Here is a 22,528-nt window from a genome sequence, read left to right on the forward strand (position 1 = left end):
CCCGGAGCATTTTAACCACTCAAAGATCCACCATTTGTACCCCCCTTCATCGGATTTGAATGAAGGCATCATGAGTTATGAGCAAATATGTGATACACCACTTTCACTTGCACCAATCAACATGGCGCTTCATATTGTGATTAATACTTGGCCCCAGAGCATCAACTCCGAAATATGTGAAATTCTGTCCCTTGGATTTTGAGGTGTTTTTGGTGTTTGTGGCACCCCCTGTATCACCTTAAGAATGTGTTTAAGCTCCAAGCATTCAGTTAAAAATTGTAAACCAAACCACGTGAATGGCAGCCAAGTCAGTGGTGTAAGTGAGTGGATGAGTAGGAAGTATGGGGAGCAGGTGCTGCTGGAAGAAATGATCCAGGAACCAAACAAAACACATGTATTGAGTGCCCCCTAGAGACCCAAGGTGACAGCTTTTATAGCACATATGTCAAAGTGATTCCATAAAGGGCCGTGTGGCTGCAGGTTTTCGTTCCAACCAAAGAGAGCACACCAGGCCAACCAATCAACATCAAGGGATCATTAGTTATCAGCTGAAGACTGAGATCAGCTGATTAATTGATTCCAGCCTGGTGTGCTCCTCTTTGGTTGGAACAAAAACCTGCAGCCACACGGCCCTTTATGGAATCACTTTGACATGCCTATAGTGACCTGGAGCACTGGATCCAGGTACTCCCAGTCAGCCCATCTGGACTGCCCTGCCTACCAGTTACACAAACCTGTGATAAAGGAGCAAACAAAGTACAACCAAACAGGCCAGAGGGATTCGCAATAAAAATATACCAGAATGAAAATATACTAAAGCAATAAAAAATATACTAAACAATAAACAATAAAATATACCAGTGAAATGTACCAACAGCAGATGTGATGACTTATATGCGTAAGTCATCACTGGAGGGCAGGCTAGCACCAGTGATTGTCTCTGCGGTCTTATCTGTTGCCTGTAGTCTGTTCATGCCCTGTTTGATGGCTGATCCAAACTAGACAGTGATGATGAACAAAGAACAGATGGGTGATAGCAGTGTAGAACTGGATCAGCAGCTCTCGAGTTAGGTTGAACTTCCTGAGCTGGTGCAGAAGATACATCCTCTGCTGGCCTTTTTAATGAATGCATTGATGCTGGAGGCCCTTAGCTCCTGGGAGATAGTGGATTTCAGTTCAGTTTGAATTTTATTTTTATGTTGCCAACTCATAACAAGTTACCTCAGGATACTTTCCATGTGGAGAAGGTCTAGACCATACTCTTTAATGTAGAGAGACCCAACAGTTCCTCCATGAGCAAGCACTTGGCAACAGCAGTGAGGAAAAACTTCCTTTTGACGGGCAGAAACCTCGAGCAGAACCAGGCTAGGGGTCCACAGACCCAGTGTTTCTCAACCAGACTCCTGGTTGTCCTAGACTGCCCTGCCAGACCACCAACACTATTATTCTTAAAGGATGATTGCTACTTGTTACAACTTAGTTTTTTAGTATTAATTTTATGTAATAATCACATTGCACTCACATTTACTAATAGCTGTAAATGTGGGAACACAGCAACCCCACGAAAAGATGTCTGACAGGGAAACTAAAATGGTCACGACCACAACAGTGGTGGTTGATTGACCGTACAGGTTGGTATTCTTTCCATTGAGCTTTAGGCCCAGTCATGACACAGTCTACCAGGAAGTACTGAGGCAGCTCCTTTTCTCTTTGTGAGCGCTGCTTTGACAGTGAGGCAGGGTGTGGTAACACAGCTCTGTCATCTGGTCAGGTGTATTCATGCATGCTCAGACTGTCCCTGGATCACTGCAGGACGCACTCATTGCTGCTGTATCCCCACCTAGGCTCAGGTTGTTTGCTGAGACTGCTAACACTGTGGATTTAAGACTTTTCTTCAGAAAGGATTAGTTCATATTGTGAGGTAAGGTGAACTATCTGGGGTTTAAATGAAATAATCAGACTTCATGAAAGATTTTCTTCTTCAAAGTATATTTTCACAGAATTGATTTTCACAAAACATTTCACGGAACGATTTCTGTTCTCATCACACAGCAGCAGCTGGATCACCTTGCTGTTCCACTTCCTACTCACCACGCTGAACAACACCCACAGTATACTATATTTAAAATATGGAGCGTCTGAAGTTAGTCCTGCAGTACTTCCAGTCCAACTCTGAGTCCATCTCCAATGGGATCTGTATTATCTTGGCCCTGGTCAGCGTCAAGCTCTACACCAGCTTTGACTTTAACTGCCCATGCATTCCTCAGTACAACAAACTGTACTCTCTGGGAGTGATGATCATTCCACCCATCATACTGTTCTTCCTGGGGGTCCTGGTCAACCGGCATACAGGCGTCATGATGGATGAGTGGATGAGACCCATTGGGAACAGATCGAAAAATCCTGCTGTGGTTAAGTGAGTCACAGATTTACTTCTTTACTTTAAGACTGTCTCATACAAGCATGGAGGATAAAGACTTCTTTTGACATTAAAATCACTGACTGTAAACTACTGTCACTTTCAAGGTCATCATCTTGTTTTGGATCACAGACAGTTCTTACCATTACATTGGAGTTCACAGTTAATTGAAAGTACACTAGTACTAGAAAGTATAGTAGTACCAATGACGTGATATGATAATCAATAAAAGACATGGTGATTGCAGGAGAAAGCACTTATTGATTTCCCATTCAATCTAGTCCAATCATAATATTAAGTAAAAAAGTAGTAAGTAGTAAACACATATTTGCAAGTGTAGTCTGTCTTCAAAGTTGTAATGGACAAAACAAAATCAAGTAGCTATTGCACAGCAAAACTGAACTATTTACATATTTTGCAAAAGTGTCCATACTTGTTTTCTTACATAATAAGTAGAATAGTGGAAGAAGTACACAGACATTTGACGAAAAGTGCCAATACAACAAGTAGTAGAACTATTATCAGCTTCACGTAGTAAGTATCGGTAGTATTAGTAGTGGTTGTGCAGTAAAATGTCTCCTGTGACTGTTTATTATTATTTTTATTATTAGATTGCTAATAATGATCAATCAACGCGTTAGCAGCATTTTACTGTAGTAGCTGCTCGAGGTTGATCTAGTTTTATGCAGGCCAGTTCAACACCACTGCAAACTACAACCTTACTAATAAACATACAGTTAAATGAATACTTCTTTGACAGTGTCAGTCGAAACCGAACATCATATCTTTGTTGACGTAGAATTTATGGCAGAGCTGTTATATTTATATTCACACTTTTTTTTTACTTGTAGCAGGAAACTGTTACAGGCTAAGGGTAATATTTGAGGGTCAGTCTGTTGAAATTGTGAGTATAAAAAGTGGTCTTATATCTTCCTACAGGTACCTGTTCTCAGCCATGATCCAGAGGGCCCTGCTGGCACCGATGGTGTGGATCCTGGTCACTTTGCTGGATGGAAAAATCTTCATTTGTGCCTTCAGTGTTAGTGTAGACCCTGCACTCTTCTCAGGTATCTGCACAGATTCTACATCACATACATAAATAAATACATATTCAATAGGCATTCTTACTACAGTCTATACCAGGGCGAGGGACCTTTGGCCTCTGGGTCATATATGGCCTGTGAGACCATTTGATGCGGCTCACGGGGCGACTCATAAATACAAAAAAGCAATGACTGTTTTTCAGCGATAAAGAAAAAATACATAAAATAACACGTTCTTCTGAATGGTCCCCAAATGAAATACATGTAGCAGTTAACATCACATCATGCTGACAAGTAGGTAGATTGTCATACTTTCCATGAGGAATGGACAATGATTCGGTTTTTTTTTTTGCTGAAGTGAAAGGCAAGCAAGTTGGATGTCCAACAAGCAGCTTTCACAAGACCACATTCTGACAGAGACAGTGTTACACAGGCAAGTTTTATAGTGAGCGAGCTAATAGCTAAGAAGCTGAAACCTCATTCAGAAGGAGAATTTGTGAAGGAGATCCTTGTTGCTGCTGTGGAGCTGCTAGAACCAGACAAAGTAAAACTGTTCCAGAGTGTCAGTTTGTCTGGAATAATTCACAGAGATGAAGGGAAAGCTGACGCGGAAACTCAGTGACAGCAAGTGGCTGTGTGATTTGGCCTTCATGTTGAACATTACCGATAACCAGTGAACAAAAGGAACTGAACATATTTGCTATTTAATGTGGAACCAGCTGGTGTGAACAACATGAAATCACTGAGCTGCAGAGCAACAACCTGCTGCTGTGAGCAAAGACTCAGTTCTGCTCAAGACTGACTGACCCAAACCTGGAAAACCAGTAGTCTGTGTGTGCCACTCCTATGAAAAGCCACTGACTGTGGTCTTCAGAGGATGCTAGACAAATTCAAGCCCTTGATTGGAAATAGGTTCCCCACCTCTTGTCTATACTGTTACGTATAGCATATTATTAGTCTGTATGCTATATCAAGTGTTATGTTTCCTCAGGTTTGCCAAACAATACAGGTATGGATGTGGTCAAAATCATGGCAAAAGTGCCCTGCAAGGAGGACATCATCTTCAGGAACAGCTCTTTCCGCAAAGCAGTCTCTCGTTACGTTCGCTGCTATTCACAAGTAAGCTTACAACCTAAGCATGCATACACATACAAACACACTAACACATCTTTGTACCTTCTCCTTGTGAAGACCTTCAATCAGTGTTGTGTTCTGTCAGGGATAAATGGATAAAGAACAGCAACTTCAGTTCAATACAGGGAGGGCAAATACATTCCTTCGCAGTGACGTGCCCATGGGTTACACTGCTTAGACCTGACAAAGACAGACCTCCTCCTCTCTTCTTACTGCCCTGTTTTACACTGCACCAGTGTGAAACTGGTAAGTTCAACCAGGCTGTCCACTATGTTCCTATTCAGCCATGCCTCCATGAAGTAGAGCAAACTGCAACAATCTGTAAATGCCCTGGCTATTCACCAAGGCAGTTAGTTCATCTGCCCTGTTGGCCAGTGACCTCACAAAATAAATAATACCTTTCACCAATCACACCACAATTAAAAAGTTGTAGCTCACGATGCTCTAAGGTGGTCTGTGTCTCACTGTCACTGAAAGCCAGCTGGCAGAGAACAACAGGTGTCACTGTGGCAGGATTAGTGTTCTGCTTTTCTATGATTAATCCTCACATTACGTTCACAAGGATGTACATAACCTTGAAGCCAGACATCTCGCAAGGGCTTACATAACATAATAATTGTTTTGTATGAATCCCTTAAATTAACTTCTCAGTGTGATCTGGTGGACAAACTCTGTAATAGACACACAGTTTCTAAGTGACCTTAAACATATACACATTTGCTATAAGGTAATATCAGCTGATGCATAAAGTGCCATCAAATTTGCACATCAGCTATCCTGGCTGACAGTGGAAATGTATGGTGGTGCAATTATGTGCATGTATGTAAATGAAAGCAGAAATCTGTAATTTACATAAAAGATATATTACAAAAATATAAACATCCATCTACTAAACAGTAGTTCTGGTTTGAATGGACCTTGAACAATAACTACAGTTAAAAAGCAGCAACATCAGTAAAAACAGGTCAGGTAACCAGAGCGCCTGGAACAAACTCCCAGATGAGAGAAACTGATGTAGAAGAGAAAATGAAGGTGAAATGTAAAATAATTATCAAAACATCAATCTCAGTTTACAGATCCACTTCCTGCTTCAACTTTAACCAACTGTACATACTGTAGATGTGTGCACACAGTTTTCCTGAGCGATGAGGGGTTATAGGACCATTTCAGGTGTGCTGACTTTTTATTTGACCTTCAAATGAAGTGGTTTAGATAATCAGATGAATCTGTTATGTGATCGTCTCACTGCTTGTCTCGTGATGCGTTTGACTTCCTGTAGTGATGACAGTATGTTCGGTGACCTCAGATATCAAAAGATATTTGAAATATTCAAACGTTGCTGTGTGTTTATGTACATATGTGTATTACTTGTTCCATCTGCCCATGCAGGCAGTGAAGAAAATACTTCCTAAAGCTATTCCAATGTAAGAGACTGAGAACAAAAAGCTAGTCCTCGTTCTCAGTCTTGCTAGAATAAAATCTCTGTGCTGTGGCTTTTGGTGACTTTGTGTAGCTGACTTTCCCTCTCCTGTCCAGGCAGTTGGCTGGTCCATCCTCCTCTTCCTGATTGTACTGGGAGCACTGGGACGCCTCATCAAGCCTTGCTTTGATGACCACGCCACTTTCCTGCAGACGCGTTACTGGAGCAACTACCTCGACGTGGAGCAGAAGCTTTTTGACGAAACCTGCGTCCTGCATGCTCGTGATTTCGCCCGCAAATGTGTGGTGCAGTTCTTTGAAGACATGAGAGAGGACGCTGTACTGCGTCTGCCTCGCCCGTCCTTCATCACAAACTCCAAAGACGAATGGGAGGATGAAGAGGAAGAGAGACTTCATGGGATATCAAAGCAGGAGCAGGTGGACCAGCTGCTCAACAAGTGGTACTACAGTAAACCTGAACTGGATGTCACCAGGATAGCCCACAGACCCAGGATGTTTGTTACCTGGGAGGATCTTGATGGGAAGACTTTATACTCTGATGTGTAAGACACACTGGATGGTGTGTAACTGTGGGATAAATCATGTCATGATCAATGGTTTCACTAACATTACACTATAGCAACGTGTCAGATGTAGGTCACCTCAGTGTAGCAGTAAGCTTTGCTAAAGCCAGACTGGTCTCTAAGCTCAGAGGTCCACTTACCAATGATGCAGGGCTTTCAACTACATCTCATGATCTTCATTTGGCAAATGGAGGTGTCATCACAGGACATAATTGCGAACTTTCAGTCATGTGATAACAGGTATTTGTGTATCAGTGGAGATGGTAACCCCTGTCTCTGTTCAAAGATGGCCTCTGGTATCACATGGGAGCGATCTTTTTGTGTATGTCCATTCACTCCTGGCTTATGACCTGTCTTTGAGCATGTACCTGTAGAGATGTTAAGGTGTTGAATGGTTTATGGAAAAATGCTTACCTGTCACACGGAAATTCCTGATAATAGCAGTCACTGTTGAACAGAAGTATGCTGCCAGAGGAGTTGACGGTTTCCAAAATCACAACAAGACATGATGTGAACCTGACTTCCAAGCTTATAGGACACAGAGAAGAAAAAGCATGTAAATCTTATACTGACAATATATAGAAGTAAAAAAGAAACAGACACACGAATGTCTCTGGTTGCCTATGTGCAGGATCATGTGCAAGTTTTATGATGTGGAAGGATTTGAATAATCCATTCCTCATGGAGGACACTGACATCTGACACCAGACTCCATCTTTGAACAGAGACAGTGGTAGTAATGACTACATACCTGTCAACACTGGGATTTAAGAATACACACATACGCGCCTTTTGGGTGCGCTTCTGTTTGGCAGATTTGTAATGCTGGCTCATGTTGGTTTTCCCTCCATGTGATACACTAAAATCCAACATTGCTCTTCATCAAGTACAGTAAGCCTCCTCCCGTTTGGTAAGGTACCTGCACAAACTCTTTTTGGCAGGTACTCCATCCCTCTCACATGCATCAGTCTTGTTCTTGTTCTTGTTTTATTGCCATGCCATTTGAGAGAATGACTCCTCGTCAATAGATGTTACAGCAAACGTTCTACAAACTTGCTATACAGGAAGGGAACGCAGCAAATACATCAAATAGGTGGTTATGCCTCCTCTCAATGTTATAGCCAACCTTTTTTGTAGAAAGGTTAAAAATGATGTGGGAGATTTATGGGAAAGTATTTAAATGGGAGGACAGTGGGAAAGAAGAGTAAAATACAGGAGAAACTCTGGAAAAATGAGAGGCTTGACAGGTCTGTATGACCACACTTTCTACTTTTAATGCTTAAAGGCATCCAGCTCACACTGGAACATGACATATTTTGCACCACTACATGTGCACAGATAGGTGTGTATGAGTGTGTTAATGGTAACATTCACATATATTTGTGTATCCAATGCAGATGACGTACAGTATCTAAATGCCAGTTCTGTCTGTTTATATCAGAATGAAGGGCTTTGATTTTATTTTTTTTGGACTGTTAAAAAATAGTTGCTCTCAGGGGTAAACCATGTCCTGAGGGTCATTTGACTATGTTAGGGTTTGGGCTGGCTGGTTTTGCATACAGGTTGTTGACATGGAGCTCACCCACACAGACTGATGGAAACATGCAAATAGACATTTGGAACTATGTGTATGTGTAAGATGTTGCTCGTAGTTACAGACCCACAGAGAATTATCACCAACCACTTCCTCTCAGTGCTATGGAGTGATTTAGTCAGCCCACAAACTCTGCTGTCATCAACACGCTTTCATTTCAGACATTCTTACTCAATCTGACAGAATTTTAGTCACCCAGGAGGGCAGCTACTGCTCTGTCTGCTCTGTCCTGTCATTGTGGTGGTGATCACTGTCTAATTAAACTTGAAGGGACACTAGTCTGTCCTTGTAATGTTGGTGCTGCTGTATTCACCACTTGCCACATTGGTCTATCAAAGGCATTTGGTGTGTCTGTGCCAGTGGTCCTGGCAGCTTTCACTGCAGTGGCCATTTAAAAAATTACACCATTAACTTAAACGCAGCCCTTCAATTTCTGCTGGATTCAGTTGCAGCTCTTTCTACCAAAACGAGACAGTCAATGAGGTTTACAGCCTGGTGTACTTTAGAAACATAAGCTCTTAAGCAGCCGAATGAAGCACAAATGGTATAAATCAATTTTGTACATTTCATGGTATCAAATCATCATGGATCAAATCACAAATTACAGGGCAGGGTTTGCATGAAAGTTTAGTGACACCTGGTCAATAACTTGTTTGCATACCGTGTTGTTTATAAGGATGAAAAATGCCCAAAAATGACAGAGGAACAATGGTATTCAATGGTATGAAAGAAAATAAAGTGACAATTGTTGTGAAATGAAAAAAATATTAGATAATTAGCTGATGTAAACGCTAAATATGATGGAAAGATGTTAGTATACTAACAGGATAACAGCATTATAAAACATTATTTAATAAATCTAGCCCCTAGGCTATATACAGTATAGCTAGATTCAAAGATACTGCAGAGTCCTGCAAAGTTTCCTGTAAAGAAATAAACCCCAAATTAGCTGAAATTAGCTGGACTGGAAGAGGGACAGATGATGTGACCATTTACATTTCCAAATCGCCAAGAACACAGGAAGATGTACAAGAACAAAGCTCTGTCACACTCCGCAGTTCCTGTGATTGTATTTACCCCTCGGTCTGAAAGGTCTGGACTGGCATGAACCTGAATCCAATTTATAAATGCAGTGTTTAAATTCTTGTAAAGAAGAAACCAATAATATGTTAGTCGTATTGTTTAATCTCCAATATTATTTAATCCTCTTAGTAAAACTAATTGCAAAAAAGACATTCATCTTAGTCATGTGTGCTTCATTAGCAAAAGCTGACTGAATCTAGAGCCTGAGTTGATGTGAGCTAGTGGTGGTAATGACAACAGGGTTAAACACTGACAATGCTTCAGCATTAGAATTACTTATTTCTGATTTGCAAGTGTTTAAGATCACACATGACCTCCAGTACTCTTACAAATTGCGAGAGGTTACCAGGTTATAGTAGTCCTGAACAAATGCGCTGACAGGATTGTAAACATATCCATGTATATAATAGGAAATAAAAGTTGTCACTTTACACTGTATAACATACAATTTCACAAGAAATAAAGCCATTGAATGAAAAGAAGAAAAGTACATTTGTTTTGTTTGGCTTTTGAATTCATACAATTGGTACAACCACACTTGGACTGAGACCCACATTTCCATGAGGTTTCATTCAGCCTGAAGGCTAGTCCTAACTGCTCTTCAAGCCTGGTGTTTCAGATCAAATATGCAAATCAGCCCTGAAATACAGACAACACCTCAAACATAGCTGTAGCAACAAATAACTAAGACACTGATGCACCAGCTTTACAGAATTATTACTAACATAGGCCTACACACACACACACACACACACACACACACACACACACACACACACACAACTATATCCCACCCAACGATTCCTGTACACAGCTCCTTTAAACCCTCTGCCCACACAAACACACAGACATTCAAAGGTTTCATCACAGTTAATGTTTTGTTTTTTGAGAGCTTTTCCTTCCCATGTTTAGAGGGCAACAGGAAAAAGGCAACATCCGTGATGCTATCTGCCAACTACAGTCAGATTGATATCCTCACGAGTGCTCAATTACTGGATGGACATAAAAGGCCTTCAGAGCCGATTAGCCTAAGACCAACTCCATTTAGAGCAGCTTACTATTGTGGGTGGGAGGGTCAGACTGGAAGGTTGTTAAAATGTTTTGATTTGTCCCCTTCACCTCCCTGTGTGTGACAAGCCATCATCTTTCAACACAACTTCAATTAAACCAGTTCCTTCCACTGTTTTGGAAGATTTTCACGTGTTTATCCTGAGCTTGCACCAGAGTTATAGAGATGTTTTTACTGATAAGCTGGCAGATACTGCTTTTATTTTTGAGAATCTGAGTCTGGTGTGTGGCTCTTTAGATAGCAACAACTTCTATGGCCTAAGTGTTAGCGCTGATCTAAGACAGCTGCCAATTGTATCTGTTTGGTGCTGGCCTGTATAATTAGACTTCACAGTTTGGTCTAGAGTGGGAACATTTTGATGCAGAGATATTTTCAGTGTTTGCTCATGGGAATGTCTGCAGGGAGAATAGCTCATTTGGCCTCCTTAATAAAATGACTAATAAAAAGGCAGATTTGGGTCAATTAATTTCAATCACTGATAACTAATACAGTAATGGGTACAATCTGATTAAAAATTATTGAATGAGTTTTTACATTTCACATTAAAATAAATCAGTCAAATCAATGTGTGTCCATGATCCTGCAGTAAAATGATGCAACGATGCACACAGTGAAGCTGGCATGCAACCACACACTACAAAGTCTGTGTAGCAGGCAAAAAATCCCCGCTTTGCCTTGCCTACGTGATCTGTGCCCCATGTATTTCTGCAGTAACACTGACATTTCATGTCATCTCAAATGTGATTTACTGGTTGTGAAAGTCAGTCAATATTTGGAATGTTGGGGGGCTGAAACCAGTGTTTAAGAGGTTTGTTGTGTGTGTTTCTCTTTTCTCAAACATGGGACCCTCCCTTTGTAAGAGCAATGAGCTACCCTTGAGGACCCTTCAGCAGATCCATCAGCCACAGCTAGTGTCTACTGACCATCTGCCTATCCAAGCATACTAACTCATTACTGTTGCCACATCCTACTGCAGGATGACAACCTACCCTGTGCCTTGAATAAGTTTTACTGGGTGTATACTTATGACTTGCAGTGTTGAAGACTGTGAGACGATTCAAAGTGTTGGCACTTATTTGCAAGCTTCAGGTTTTGGCCTAAATCAACTCAGCATGTATCATTAAACCTGTATGCAAACAGCCTGACCTTGGTGAGATCAGGAAACTTTGCTGTAAGGCATTCTCTATCTGACAGTCAGGACTGTACCTGTATCTGCAGTCAAAATAGCTGCCAGCATGCCAGCAGGCTTACTGTCTTCGAGGTGTCTTGTGGGAGAACATTCTTCTGGTGATACTTGCATTTGTCTAACCAGACTTAGATGACAATATAACCACCATCAGTGAAGAAACTGATGTGACACTGGAGACTGCAGCATCAGATAAGGATACTGATGTACAAAATGACTTGAAATTATCTAAGTCCAAAGGTCCTGCAATGCTATGCAGCTACTTTTGTCACACAAATGTATTCTTCTTCAAATGTGACTTTAAGGACTGTAACCTGCATAAAAGAACTAATGGACAGGACAGTAGATAGTCTTCAAGCATTTAATACTTAAATGCTGAGTATACTGTCAGTACCACAAGACAATGAAGTTGTCTCGTTAATGAAAGACTTTGATTTGATGATTTGGCAAATAACCATATGCCTTCTGTTCAATTCCACTGACACAGAAACACACAGTTCTGAGAAGACAGTTGAACCACTCTTAGATTTCTGTAATGTCATGGTATAGAAGTTGAGATGAAAGGAGGATCACACTTACTGTCTGTAACAGTGGGCCTGTACTGACAGTGATGAAGATAAATTCATGTTTGAATACTTTCATGTAACAGAAAATGTAGGTGTTGACATAATGCATGACGTTCTTGAGGGTGTTGCACCTTTAGAGGTAAAGCTACTACTTCAACACTACATTTATGAGGAAAAACTGTTGTGCCTGGAACATTCAAATGAAAGAAGAGTCAGCTTTGATTATGGGTATATGAATGAGAAAAACAAACCAAGTGTCATCCTCAATTTGAGGACATCCGAGCCTGCTATTAAACAGACTGCAGCGCATACAAACCATACCTTTCCTTCTTGGAGACTTGGTGAATCCAGCGCCTACACTGGCAATTATTTCTATTGCTGTGTGAAATTTACAGCAACATTTTTACAGCATCATTTCTGCACCTGTTGTAACCACAGAACTCACTGTAGACCATCAGAGAATATTCTTGGAACTCTATCCAGAGAGAAACCTCACCCCTTGGACTGCAGCCAATCAATGGTGTGCAAGGTTTGAAGCCAAGTACAACCCTCTCAAAAGACACTGATCTACAAAAAACAGGTTCAGCCAATGCATTGTTGGAGGATTGGTCAACCACTCGGTAGCAAAATGTGGGCTCAAATGCAAATTCCGGTTATTGTCAGATGCCTTGACAAAGGGGAATAGTTGATTGATAACCTTGGGTCAACCCTTGAAGGGGACAGCAATGTACATCTCTCAAAAGGCCACTTTGTGTGTACATACAGAATAAAGGCTGTTGTGATAGCAGCAGACACTAAAGATAAATGATTATTTGGGGAAATAGTTCTCCTAGTCTCCTCCCACAGGTAGACAAAGGCACTGTTTTTGCTTGTACAGGTGTATGCCCACCTCTATGCTTGTGGAGTGGAAAGTCCTGATAAAATGAAACTTGTACAGATTTCTGGTGATTTGTTTGACTTTTGACCATACAAAAGAAATGTTTTAAGGGAAACTTGACTATTTATGTTAGTATTTACACACTATTGTCATTGAATCTCTGTGTTAATCTGACACTATGTTAATATCCTCGACACACTTAATGTGTTACAATTAACATGCAGTCCCAAATTCAACTTGATGGTGTGTAGGATTAAACAACGGTTGTGCTGATACTGACACAACCTTGGTCAGAGTGTACAGCAATATCAAATAAGCAAAACTGATGTCGTAGAGGACTTAACTTTCTTAATCGTATTTACAGAGTGCTTAACGTGATCAGCGATGGATTAAAGATACCACACATTTCACACAATATAACCGTGCTGAATAGCCAGATAAGCTTAGTCTGACAGACTCTTTCAGTAACTTTAAGCCACCAGAATGACCATAAAGTTGAATCAACACCTCTCAAAGACATTAAAAAACTGAGCAGTATAAAAATGAATGACAGAATTTTAGGCATTTGAATGTATTAGTTGTGGTTAGGTGTTGACACTTCTAAATTGTGCACTTCCTGTGAAAACCTCCCCATCAGATCAGAGGTTATATACATTTTGAAAACACTTCTCTCAGCCTACACAATTAGTGACAGTCATTTTCTCCCAAGACCAGCGTAACTGAATCACTACAAAAGACTAATGCATCAGTGAATGTTTCATTTATGCTCTCAATAGGTTGTCAGCAGTGAACACAAAGAAATCATTTCTAATTGTGGTTTTGGAGCTGGACAGTAGAAGAAGTGGATGACAAACAGTTATGGTATTTTCATACAGGGAGCGGCTGCCACCACAGCCTACGTCTGATCCTACTACCAGCCTGTACCGTACACTACAGATGAATCACATAGTCAAACAAGTGGGCTCGAACTTGAATAGAGAAACTGGTGAGCTGTATGACACACATTTACAATTTAGTATATGTCATAAGGTTTGTTTATTGGCTCAATCTGCATGATAAAACTTTTAAGCTGATGTTGCTCCTAAACCATTTTATTAACTGGCAAATCTATGGACATGTACCTGGTATGTGACTGTTTTCTCTCCGCTTCATACACCGCAGAACCAGACCACATGCACAGAGGAACAGAGGACTGGGAGGCTTAGCTATAGTTAGGTCAGGTCCAGTGTTTTGGATTGAGTGGTATCTAGGGGTTAGGAACAACTGAATACCAGGGCTATTTCAACACAAACGTATTTTACTACACATTACAAAATATTGTTCTATACTGTGTTGTTGAACTATTCACTCGTGCTAGCTTGACATACATGTCATTTTCAATCAATTGAAAGTGACATTGTGTAAGTTTGCAACTGGTGCAGGTCCATGCATCCCGCAAGATTTTAATGTCCTGGAGAAACAGGATGAATTCAGATCATATACTATCTGATTATTGAGCCTGTTTTGCAATGTTTTTTTTTTTTAATTATATATCTGTCTCAAGTTTTTTTTTTTTTTTATCCCTGGACAACAGAAACTCTGATTTTGTGACTCTTGTCTGTCATGCAGTGCATTCAGTACTATAACGCTGGCAAAAGCGCAAGGTTCTGGACTCAAATGCACGACTCAGACACTTAACTGAAGACACAGGCTCCAGGCCGATTTAACAAACAAAGGAGGCTCTTAAAAACAGTAGTAACTCAGGGTGTTCAAAAATAAAGTACAACAAAAAGCGCTAAGGATCTTCTTAGGAAAAATGCAAACAAAAGACTCTTCTAAACACTAGGGGTACAAGAAAAGAACGCTGGACTGACATGTAACACCAGGTAGGCACAAGACAAGGGAGACAGACAATATATACTGGAGGTAACAAGGAACAGGTAGAGACAATCAGGGCGGGGCAGACAGACAGGTGTGAAACAACAGGAAGTCAAGGGCCTGAAACGAGGGGAGAATTAGTTTTCACAATAAGACAGGAAGTGCGAGAGACACCAGTGAACAACACCTCCACAGACCACATAACAAGTACATCCACTAAAGCAGTGTGGCTACACTTGACAAAATCAAAAGTTTTGAAGTCACATATTTATCTTGTCTTAATTGGTGGACAATTTTTCAAAAATGCAAAACATCAAAACAAGTTACACTGGATCAAAGCACTCAGTATTGAAATTGAAGCTGTCTTGTGTCCAGTCGAACTGTCACGGCTCAGGTTCAGAGGCCCAAACGCGGACAAAGACACAGCAGACAGAAGTGTCCAAATGAAAATATTTCTTTACAATCAAAATGTTAACACAGGGAGTGGTGGGCAAAACTACAAAACAAAGCTACCTGCGCTCACTAGCAACTAGGCAAAAAACTACCAGAAAACAAAACTAGAATGGAGAACTGAACAGATTAACAAGGCTAATAAACTAAAGATCCTATAAAGGCTGAACTGAAACGATCAACAAGAGATCAGAGCTTACTCACAGACAGAAATGGGAAAGGAGAGGGAGTACACCCAGGGCTGGGTGGCATGGCAGTGTGGCTGCTGTGGCTTGTAATTGAAGTTGAGTGAAGGCAGTTTCCAGGCAGGTCAACCAGAGGCAGATGAGTGTGGCAGGAGGGATCTTCAGGCAGCAGAGAGGGTCAGAACTAGGCAGAGAGAAAACAGGGTTACAAAACAGAATTTTCAGAACTCGAGTCAAAATTACCAACAGAGCCAGGGTGCACTGACTGGAGGTCGTTTACGGACTGGCGTCGAGTAGTGGTCTGCTGGAGTCTTTTATACAGGCTGGGGAACGCTTCAACTGAGGTGACCACTTCCCGCCGCGGCCGGAAACAATCTGGTGATTGGGATGAGCTGCACCTGCCCTCCACCAGCGTGGCAGTCATGCTCACACTGCCAGGGAAAGAAGGGAGGGAGAGGTACTGCCACTAGATGGTGCCAGAGGTGGAGGGCATGACACGATCATTTTTCCCTTGTGACTAAAAATTAACAAAAGTATCATGTAGTATGTGAAGTAAAACATGAGCTGTAGCCTCATACTTGACTGGTTTGAAACATTTCAATGGATTTGTGCTTTGCTCAGCTAGTACTAGCTAGTATATTTTCAGTGCTTAAGACTATGAGGTTGCCCCACCAAATGTACGCTAAACGTAGAAAGTGTTGGGATCTGCAGTTTCCCCTCCTTTTTGTCCTGTTGTGTCTTGTCCCGTGCCGTTTCTTATTATCTTTGTTTCTAACACGGGGGATGCATTGCAAATTTCGTTGACATGTCCATGCTCAATGACAATAAAGGCAATCTTGGACCCTGTCTGTGTGTCTAACTGCAGGCTGTCTCTGGCAGGTCTGGTCCAGCCTCCTCCTCTCCTGTCCTCACCTGACACCAATCAGTCAATCAAGACTTACCTGCTGCCACAGTATAAGAGCAGCAGCCTTCGAATCCTCTATTCATCATGATTTCAGAACTCTGTATAGTGTTTTGCTCTTTTTGCCTTGTCTGTCCTCCAGACTCCGGTCTTTGTGCCCAGGTGCTGACCTTGTGCTCCAGTCTGCGCCCTGTCAGTCTGTGTTGTGGGTAGTCTAGAACTGGACTCTCTTCCTGCCATGATTCCTCTCTGTCTACTCACCAGCTTCAGTGTGTGGATCTCCTGAACTTGTCTGTTGCACATTTTTTGAACCTTCATTAAGCCATTTTTTTTTACATACTTCTGTCTCCATGTGTGAGTTTCAGCATTTGTCTCCTGCTCAAAACGTAACACAAAGATAAGGCTTGCAACAAGTTTTCACAATAAAGTTTGAATGGTCAGTGTCCTGCAAACGTATTACATCTGAGCTTTAAAATGTCTTGAGTATAACCTGTTCCAATTCTGACTGTTCCTGGTAAACAATTATTGTGAAATAGCGATTTGCAAGATCATGATGACAGGCTTACTTTGCACGACTGAATAAGCCAGGGGTCCTCAACTATGTTTGTCCAAGGGCCAGAATTATTCGAAGCAGGCACTGTGGGGACCAGACTTTCAAATTAAAAAAATAATGTGTTTATTTAGAGCCTAATTAGCCTGCAATTGTTTAATATTTTCACTGTCTTACAAATTTGTTATTTGTATTATATCAGTGTTAACAGTTACCTAAAACAGATGGAAAATCCATAATAATAACTAGAAAATGCTCTCAGACCTCCACCAAGGAGGCAGTCAGTGCTCAATACAAAACCCACAGTTCAACTAGCAATGAATGAGTCCTTATATCAAGAAAAACTCCTCTTCAGCATCGGGAAGGAAACAAAAACACTCAGTACAACAGTTGGCCAGTGAAGGTAAACCCAAGTGATATTACAAGCAAGTGACTCCAACAACTTGTAGTGCAGCCAGTGAGCAGCTGTCAGCTCCAGGGAATGAACAGCCTGGCAGCTCAGCGGTCTGATGATGGTTCCACAGAGTAGAGAGGATGGAGTTAGAGAACAGGTGAACTACTATAGTTAGGTCAATTAGTTAGGTGAATTAAGCTGATGTACAATCACTCCCAGGACGGACTCTCACCTCTTCATCTGGTGAGTAATATTAGATTTGCATATTTTCTGAATTCAGCAACGTACTGCAGGCTGGATGGGAAGCTTTGGCAGGCTGGATACGGCCCACAGCCCACCAGCTGACCATCACTGACGTGCCTTCTCGGCTGAATGTGGACCGAGGTCTGGACATTGAGAAGACTTCCTCTATGTTCCCTGTGGAGAAAAGGAGGGCTGATTTTTTTAGCCGCAGCATTCCATCTGCATCCACCGACGGGTAGGACAATTGATTTAAGACATTTTGTGCAGTAATTTCATATTTTTGAGAATGTGTTGATAAATTTCATGGTTTGTTTTAGTGAGATTTGTGGATCCAGTGCACATAATAAGGGAGAGTCCAAAGAAAATCTTTAATAATCTCAAGATAGGCCTTGCTCTCGTCATTATTCACCTTGGAGAAGACAGCACAGCTGATAAAACTGTGGCTACATCTGAGGAAAATCTTCAAAAACTCAAAAGTCAAAGGTTTCCGTTCCTGACCATGTTCCTCACATGCGTGCCTGCTGTTGGCCTTAACAAGGTTTGTCTCAGTCCATCTTTGGTGTCTAACTAGGGTTTTTATTATCAAAAGCTGTGCTTATGTCCTCGTTTACCCTGGTCCCTGCTCACTGAGCAGTTTATTTTATCAGTGGCTCACTCTGCATCTCTGACAGGCTGTGTAGATAAAACAGGTGCACTCAAAGACTCCCAGGACAACCACACTAGATGTTACTATGCTGAGTCGTTTCCATTTGTATATAAGTATATAAGTTTCCCTTAGATTTTCAGATGGAACATGAATTACAAAAGGTCATCCTTGTAATTAATACTGTTTATATTTTTTCAACCCCAATCCAAATCCACTCACCTGCTGATTTTCTCTTTAGTGGGAGAGCAGCGGGGCCAACCCTGTCTGCTAGAAATTCTGTTTGCATACAACTAATGTAACATGCCAACATATGTAATGTATGAAACTTGTGCTTGAGCTCACAGCACTTGGTTAAGGTTAGGAAAAGACTGTGACGTCTGTTTAATACAGAGAAAGTCTGCAGTGGCGTACATCAATATGAAACATTTAACTGACTCTACAATCTTTTCCTAATTCTGTTCACCTAAACCTCACCACAGATGGCAGTCTGCCTGTATGTGAACTCCCATCTCTGGTGTCACAGTCCTGTGCTTTGTACAACAGACTGGTTCACACCTGCAGCAGTGAAAACAGGAGAGGCCTGTGAGAGGTGTGTGTTGCTACAACCCGATCCATATGATGTAACGGCCTTCAATCAAGAAGACGTGTGAAAACAATCCCTGCATGTGTCTTCCCTGCTAGTGTGAATGTTTCACTATTGCTTCATTCAGGCGCCACCACGAGCATTCCTCAAAAGACAGAGATGATTATTTTGGAGGTAAAAGTGAACACTGTGACAAAACATAATGCAAAGTATAATGTTCCTCAGTCCGGACGCAGATCAACAATTATAGATGTAGAAACCGAGGCCCCATCTCAAAAATGAACTTCAGCACATAGATGGTTATCAACTATCAGTGAAATACAGAATTTTCATTTTCCAGCATTCTGAATAATGTTGTTTCAAACCGTGTGAAACTTTGCAAGATAGTTATGTAACAGAGCAAATGTCAGTCCCTGCAGAGACTGTTCGCATTTACATTAGCTAAATCATTTTGACATGTGTTAGTTGGAGAGCTTCAATGCAAACACATGTTATTGACTGACTCTGTATCAGCACACTGCAGCGTGTTTAGCTTTGCTTTGTTAGTGCCCTGATCACATTTCCATTATTGTTGGCACAAGTGCTTGTATGCATATTCCATTATCTGTGCTCTGACAACTGCTGCAGCGAAGACCAGAGGGCGTTTGTATCCTCATGTTAGCAGGACCACAGAGAGCAGATCTCAGGAACATTAGAAATATGAGGAGTTCTGGTCTATCATCAGACCATTTCATTCAAGACAAAACTGCAGTTTAATTTATCCAAGGATAAGTATCAAAAAGATAATGTCAAAGATAGATAGTTCAGATAATCAAAAAAAAACCAAAAACAAAACCAAAAAACATTTGTATAGGGTTAGGGATATATATATGAAAGAATTCACTGAAAAGCAAAAACAACAAAAGTGTCAGTCCATCTCTTAATACTTTATGACTTTTCTACCCACTGATTCCTAATGTTGACAATAAGAAAAATACAGACTATCAGCAGACCTAACCCTTAAAATCAATGGGTTCAGCCTCTGAGGAATACGAATGTGATTAGTAAAATCCATAGAAATTTACTTATGACACACAGTATGTTGTGTGCAGACATTACTCAGTAAATTCTATTGTAACCTGCCCATCAGATATAACATGCACATGAACATTTTGGCCTGGTAGTGTTGCTAAAAGGTCATTAGGATTCACACTCTGGGGACCTTGAATAATCACAGCAAAATTCATGTGACCATTCCTTTTCAAGACACCTCATCACTGAACAAAGTGTTGTTCAGTTGGCATTTAAAGAGACGACTAACAGTATAATCCTGGAAATTAGGTTTGATTACAGCAACTGCCTTTCCCCCTGAACTGTCCCTGAATCAAATACTTATCAGTGTGTTTCCTGCAGGATGAGCTCTACCACAGTTAGACAAGAGGTGGGACACATTCTTTATCTTACTGCTTTTGTCAGCTTATCAGTCAGCTACTCCTTCCTCTCACACACTTGTGTTGTCTTTTCCCTCACCCCTCCATCTGTCCCAAAACTAAGGCAGCCATTAACCTGCTATCACGGGATGTCACTTCAATAAAATGTATGCTACGGAAGAGGTCCTGCAGTAAGTATTATTCCTGGGATAAGTTTATTTTCACTTCAAAGTAGACAGTATTTCCTGTAAACCCCAAATGCATTAGCCTCATGTCTTACCTGTAAGACACATGTTTTAATGGCTTTGTTCACCAAACCTGGTCTCATTCCCACAGAGTCACGCCCCTCGGTGTCTCATACAGATGCACAAGGTACTTTTTATCACCTGTATGAGATGCACCAGGCTTTCAAATAACTCTAAAGTAAAACCATCCGTGGCAACATTAGACACTCAGAACAAGATGACTTAATATAAAGAGTGAAAAATCTCCATAGAGGGGTGGGGGTTGGGTTAGAGTGGTGGGTCATACACATGACTTTGGTGTTCCATGTGTTAGACAGGCTTTCTGCAGGAAGGCTTTGCGTTGCTGGGCTGAGAACGTGTGCTCGCCCCGGGTGTCTAATGTTGCCATGGATCGCTGTACACTGGAGTTAGCTGAAAGCCTGCTGTGTCTCATACAGATGCTAAGGGGTCCCCTGTGGGTCTGCATGTGATACCAAGGGGCACGACAAAGCGCTGGTTTTTGAAGCTTGGGAATGAGAACAGGTTGCTACACCACATCTGTGATGTGAGAGCATCAGATTTTCACATTTCCTCTGTGAGCAGTGACGCAGCTTAACAAGGGATAAGTGGTGCTGTTTCTGTCAACACACACACACACACACACAGACATGCAGACAATGGTTACCAAGATCTTACCCCCCCCCCCCCCCCCCCCCCCCCAAAAAAAAAAAAAAAAAAAGCAAAACAAATCAAATTAGCAGCTCAGTCTCAACAGTCTGAACATGATGTGAATGTAAATATGGCTGAAGAGACACTGACATCACAAGGACGTGAGGCAGAGAGACAGAGGGAGGGACATGATTTACTGTAACTTCATAGTGACCCAGCTGCAGTCTGTGGGTGTGTCTGAATTCCAAGACTTTACTTTGTTTTTCTAGTTCGTGAAGTCAAAACAAAGGAATACTGTTTCAGAAATAGCAGACGGGGTGATATACAATCAAGGGTCAATATTTGAAAGTAATGTGATACGTATTCAAATAATATCAGCCAGAAACACAATACAGTCCACACGTAAGCCTCTCAGGTTAAGAGTCACGCTAATAAAAATGCCATTTGTATGAAATCTTCATGACATCGTCTGATCCATACTTTGGTATTTCCTGGCTTGTGAGAGTTAATGAGAGACAGACACTCTCTCTGCACTGACATTTCTCTGTTAGGTGTGTGGTTCCTCCACTGGGTGGAGATAGAAAGAAAAGCCATCTGCTCGATACTCACTGATCAATAACACTGAAACAATAAACGCTCTAGTTACACCAGCAAATGTCCAGACCCAATCCGGTAAAGTGTTTAGACAAAAACCCTGTTTCACTATTTCAAATTAGGCTTTCGTGTTTTCTAGGTTACAACCCAGTAAAATTACTAAAATATAATAACACTAACAGTAACTATTACATTATAACAGTAAACCTGTACGTGTATGCAGCATGTTGGCCTCAGATGCCCGCTGCTCTGGCCTTTCAACTGACGCCTCACTTGACAAATGAGAGCTTCCATGTCGTCTCCACAGCCGACAGTATGTGGTGAATACTTTACTTTACACACAGTTTTCATCTGTGCTGAGTTTCATATGGCTCCAGAAAAGTTAGATTGTTTTGTCAAACAGCTCATTCCTAGTTTCAGAATGGAGCTTTCACGTCAACACAGACTGGAGTACTGAAAGTGTTAGAGATGAAATCATGACACCAGCTGAACTCACGTGACATGAAACCGTGCAACATAGTTGAAAGCTCCAGAAAGTGGACATGAACCCAGGAAAAAATAGCCAAATATTAGTATTTTCAACCAGTATTTTTCTACATTCCTAAACGTTTAATGTAGAATGAATGTCAGCTGGTGTTGCTGTTCATGATAAAGCAGCTTACAAATTAGATTTCTAAAAATAAACACATGCTTTCAGCTGCTCTTCTGTTGTGGTTCCTTTGAAAAAATTAACAGCATCAAGAAAATTGTGAAGCGTTAGTATGATTTCACTGTGTGAAGTCCTTTAAAGAACATGTCCTCTATATGATGGGTGGCCCGTAAGTGACAAACACTGAAACTGTCTGAAGT

The 22,528-nt window shown here is 41.2% G+C and overlaps 1 protein-coding gene across 1 annotated transcript; it reads left to right on the forward strand.

Moving 5' to 3' along the window:
* The first annotated feature begins 2,129 nt into the window (after positions 1-2,129).
* On the forward strand, positions 2,130-6,582 carry calhm3 (calcium homeostasis modulator 3). Its single transcript, XM_041948174.1, has 4 exons — positions 2,130-2,416; positions 3,359-3,486; positions 4,454-4,581; positions 6,133-6,582. Exons 1-4 carry the CDS (start codon positions 2,130-2,132, stop codon positions 6,580-6,582), a joined length of 993 nt encoding a protein of 330 aa, XP_041804108.1.
* Positions 6,583-22,528: the final 15,946 nt, after the last annotated feature.

This window comes from Chelmon rostratus, chromosome 11, assembly GCF_017976325.1.
Source record: "Chelmon rostratus isolate fCheRos1 chromosome 11, fCheRos1.pri, whole genome shotgun sequence".
NCBI lineage: Eukaryota > Metazoa > Chordata > Actinopteri > Chaetodontiformes > Chaetodontidae > Chelmon > Chelmon rostratus.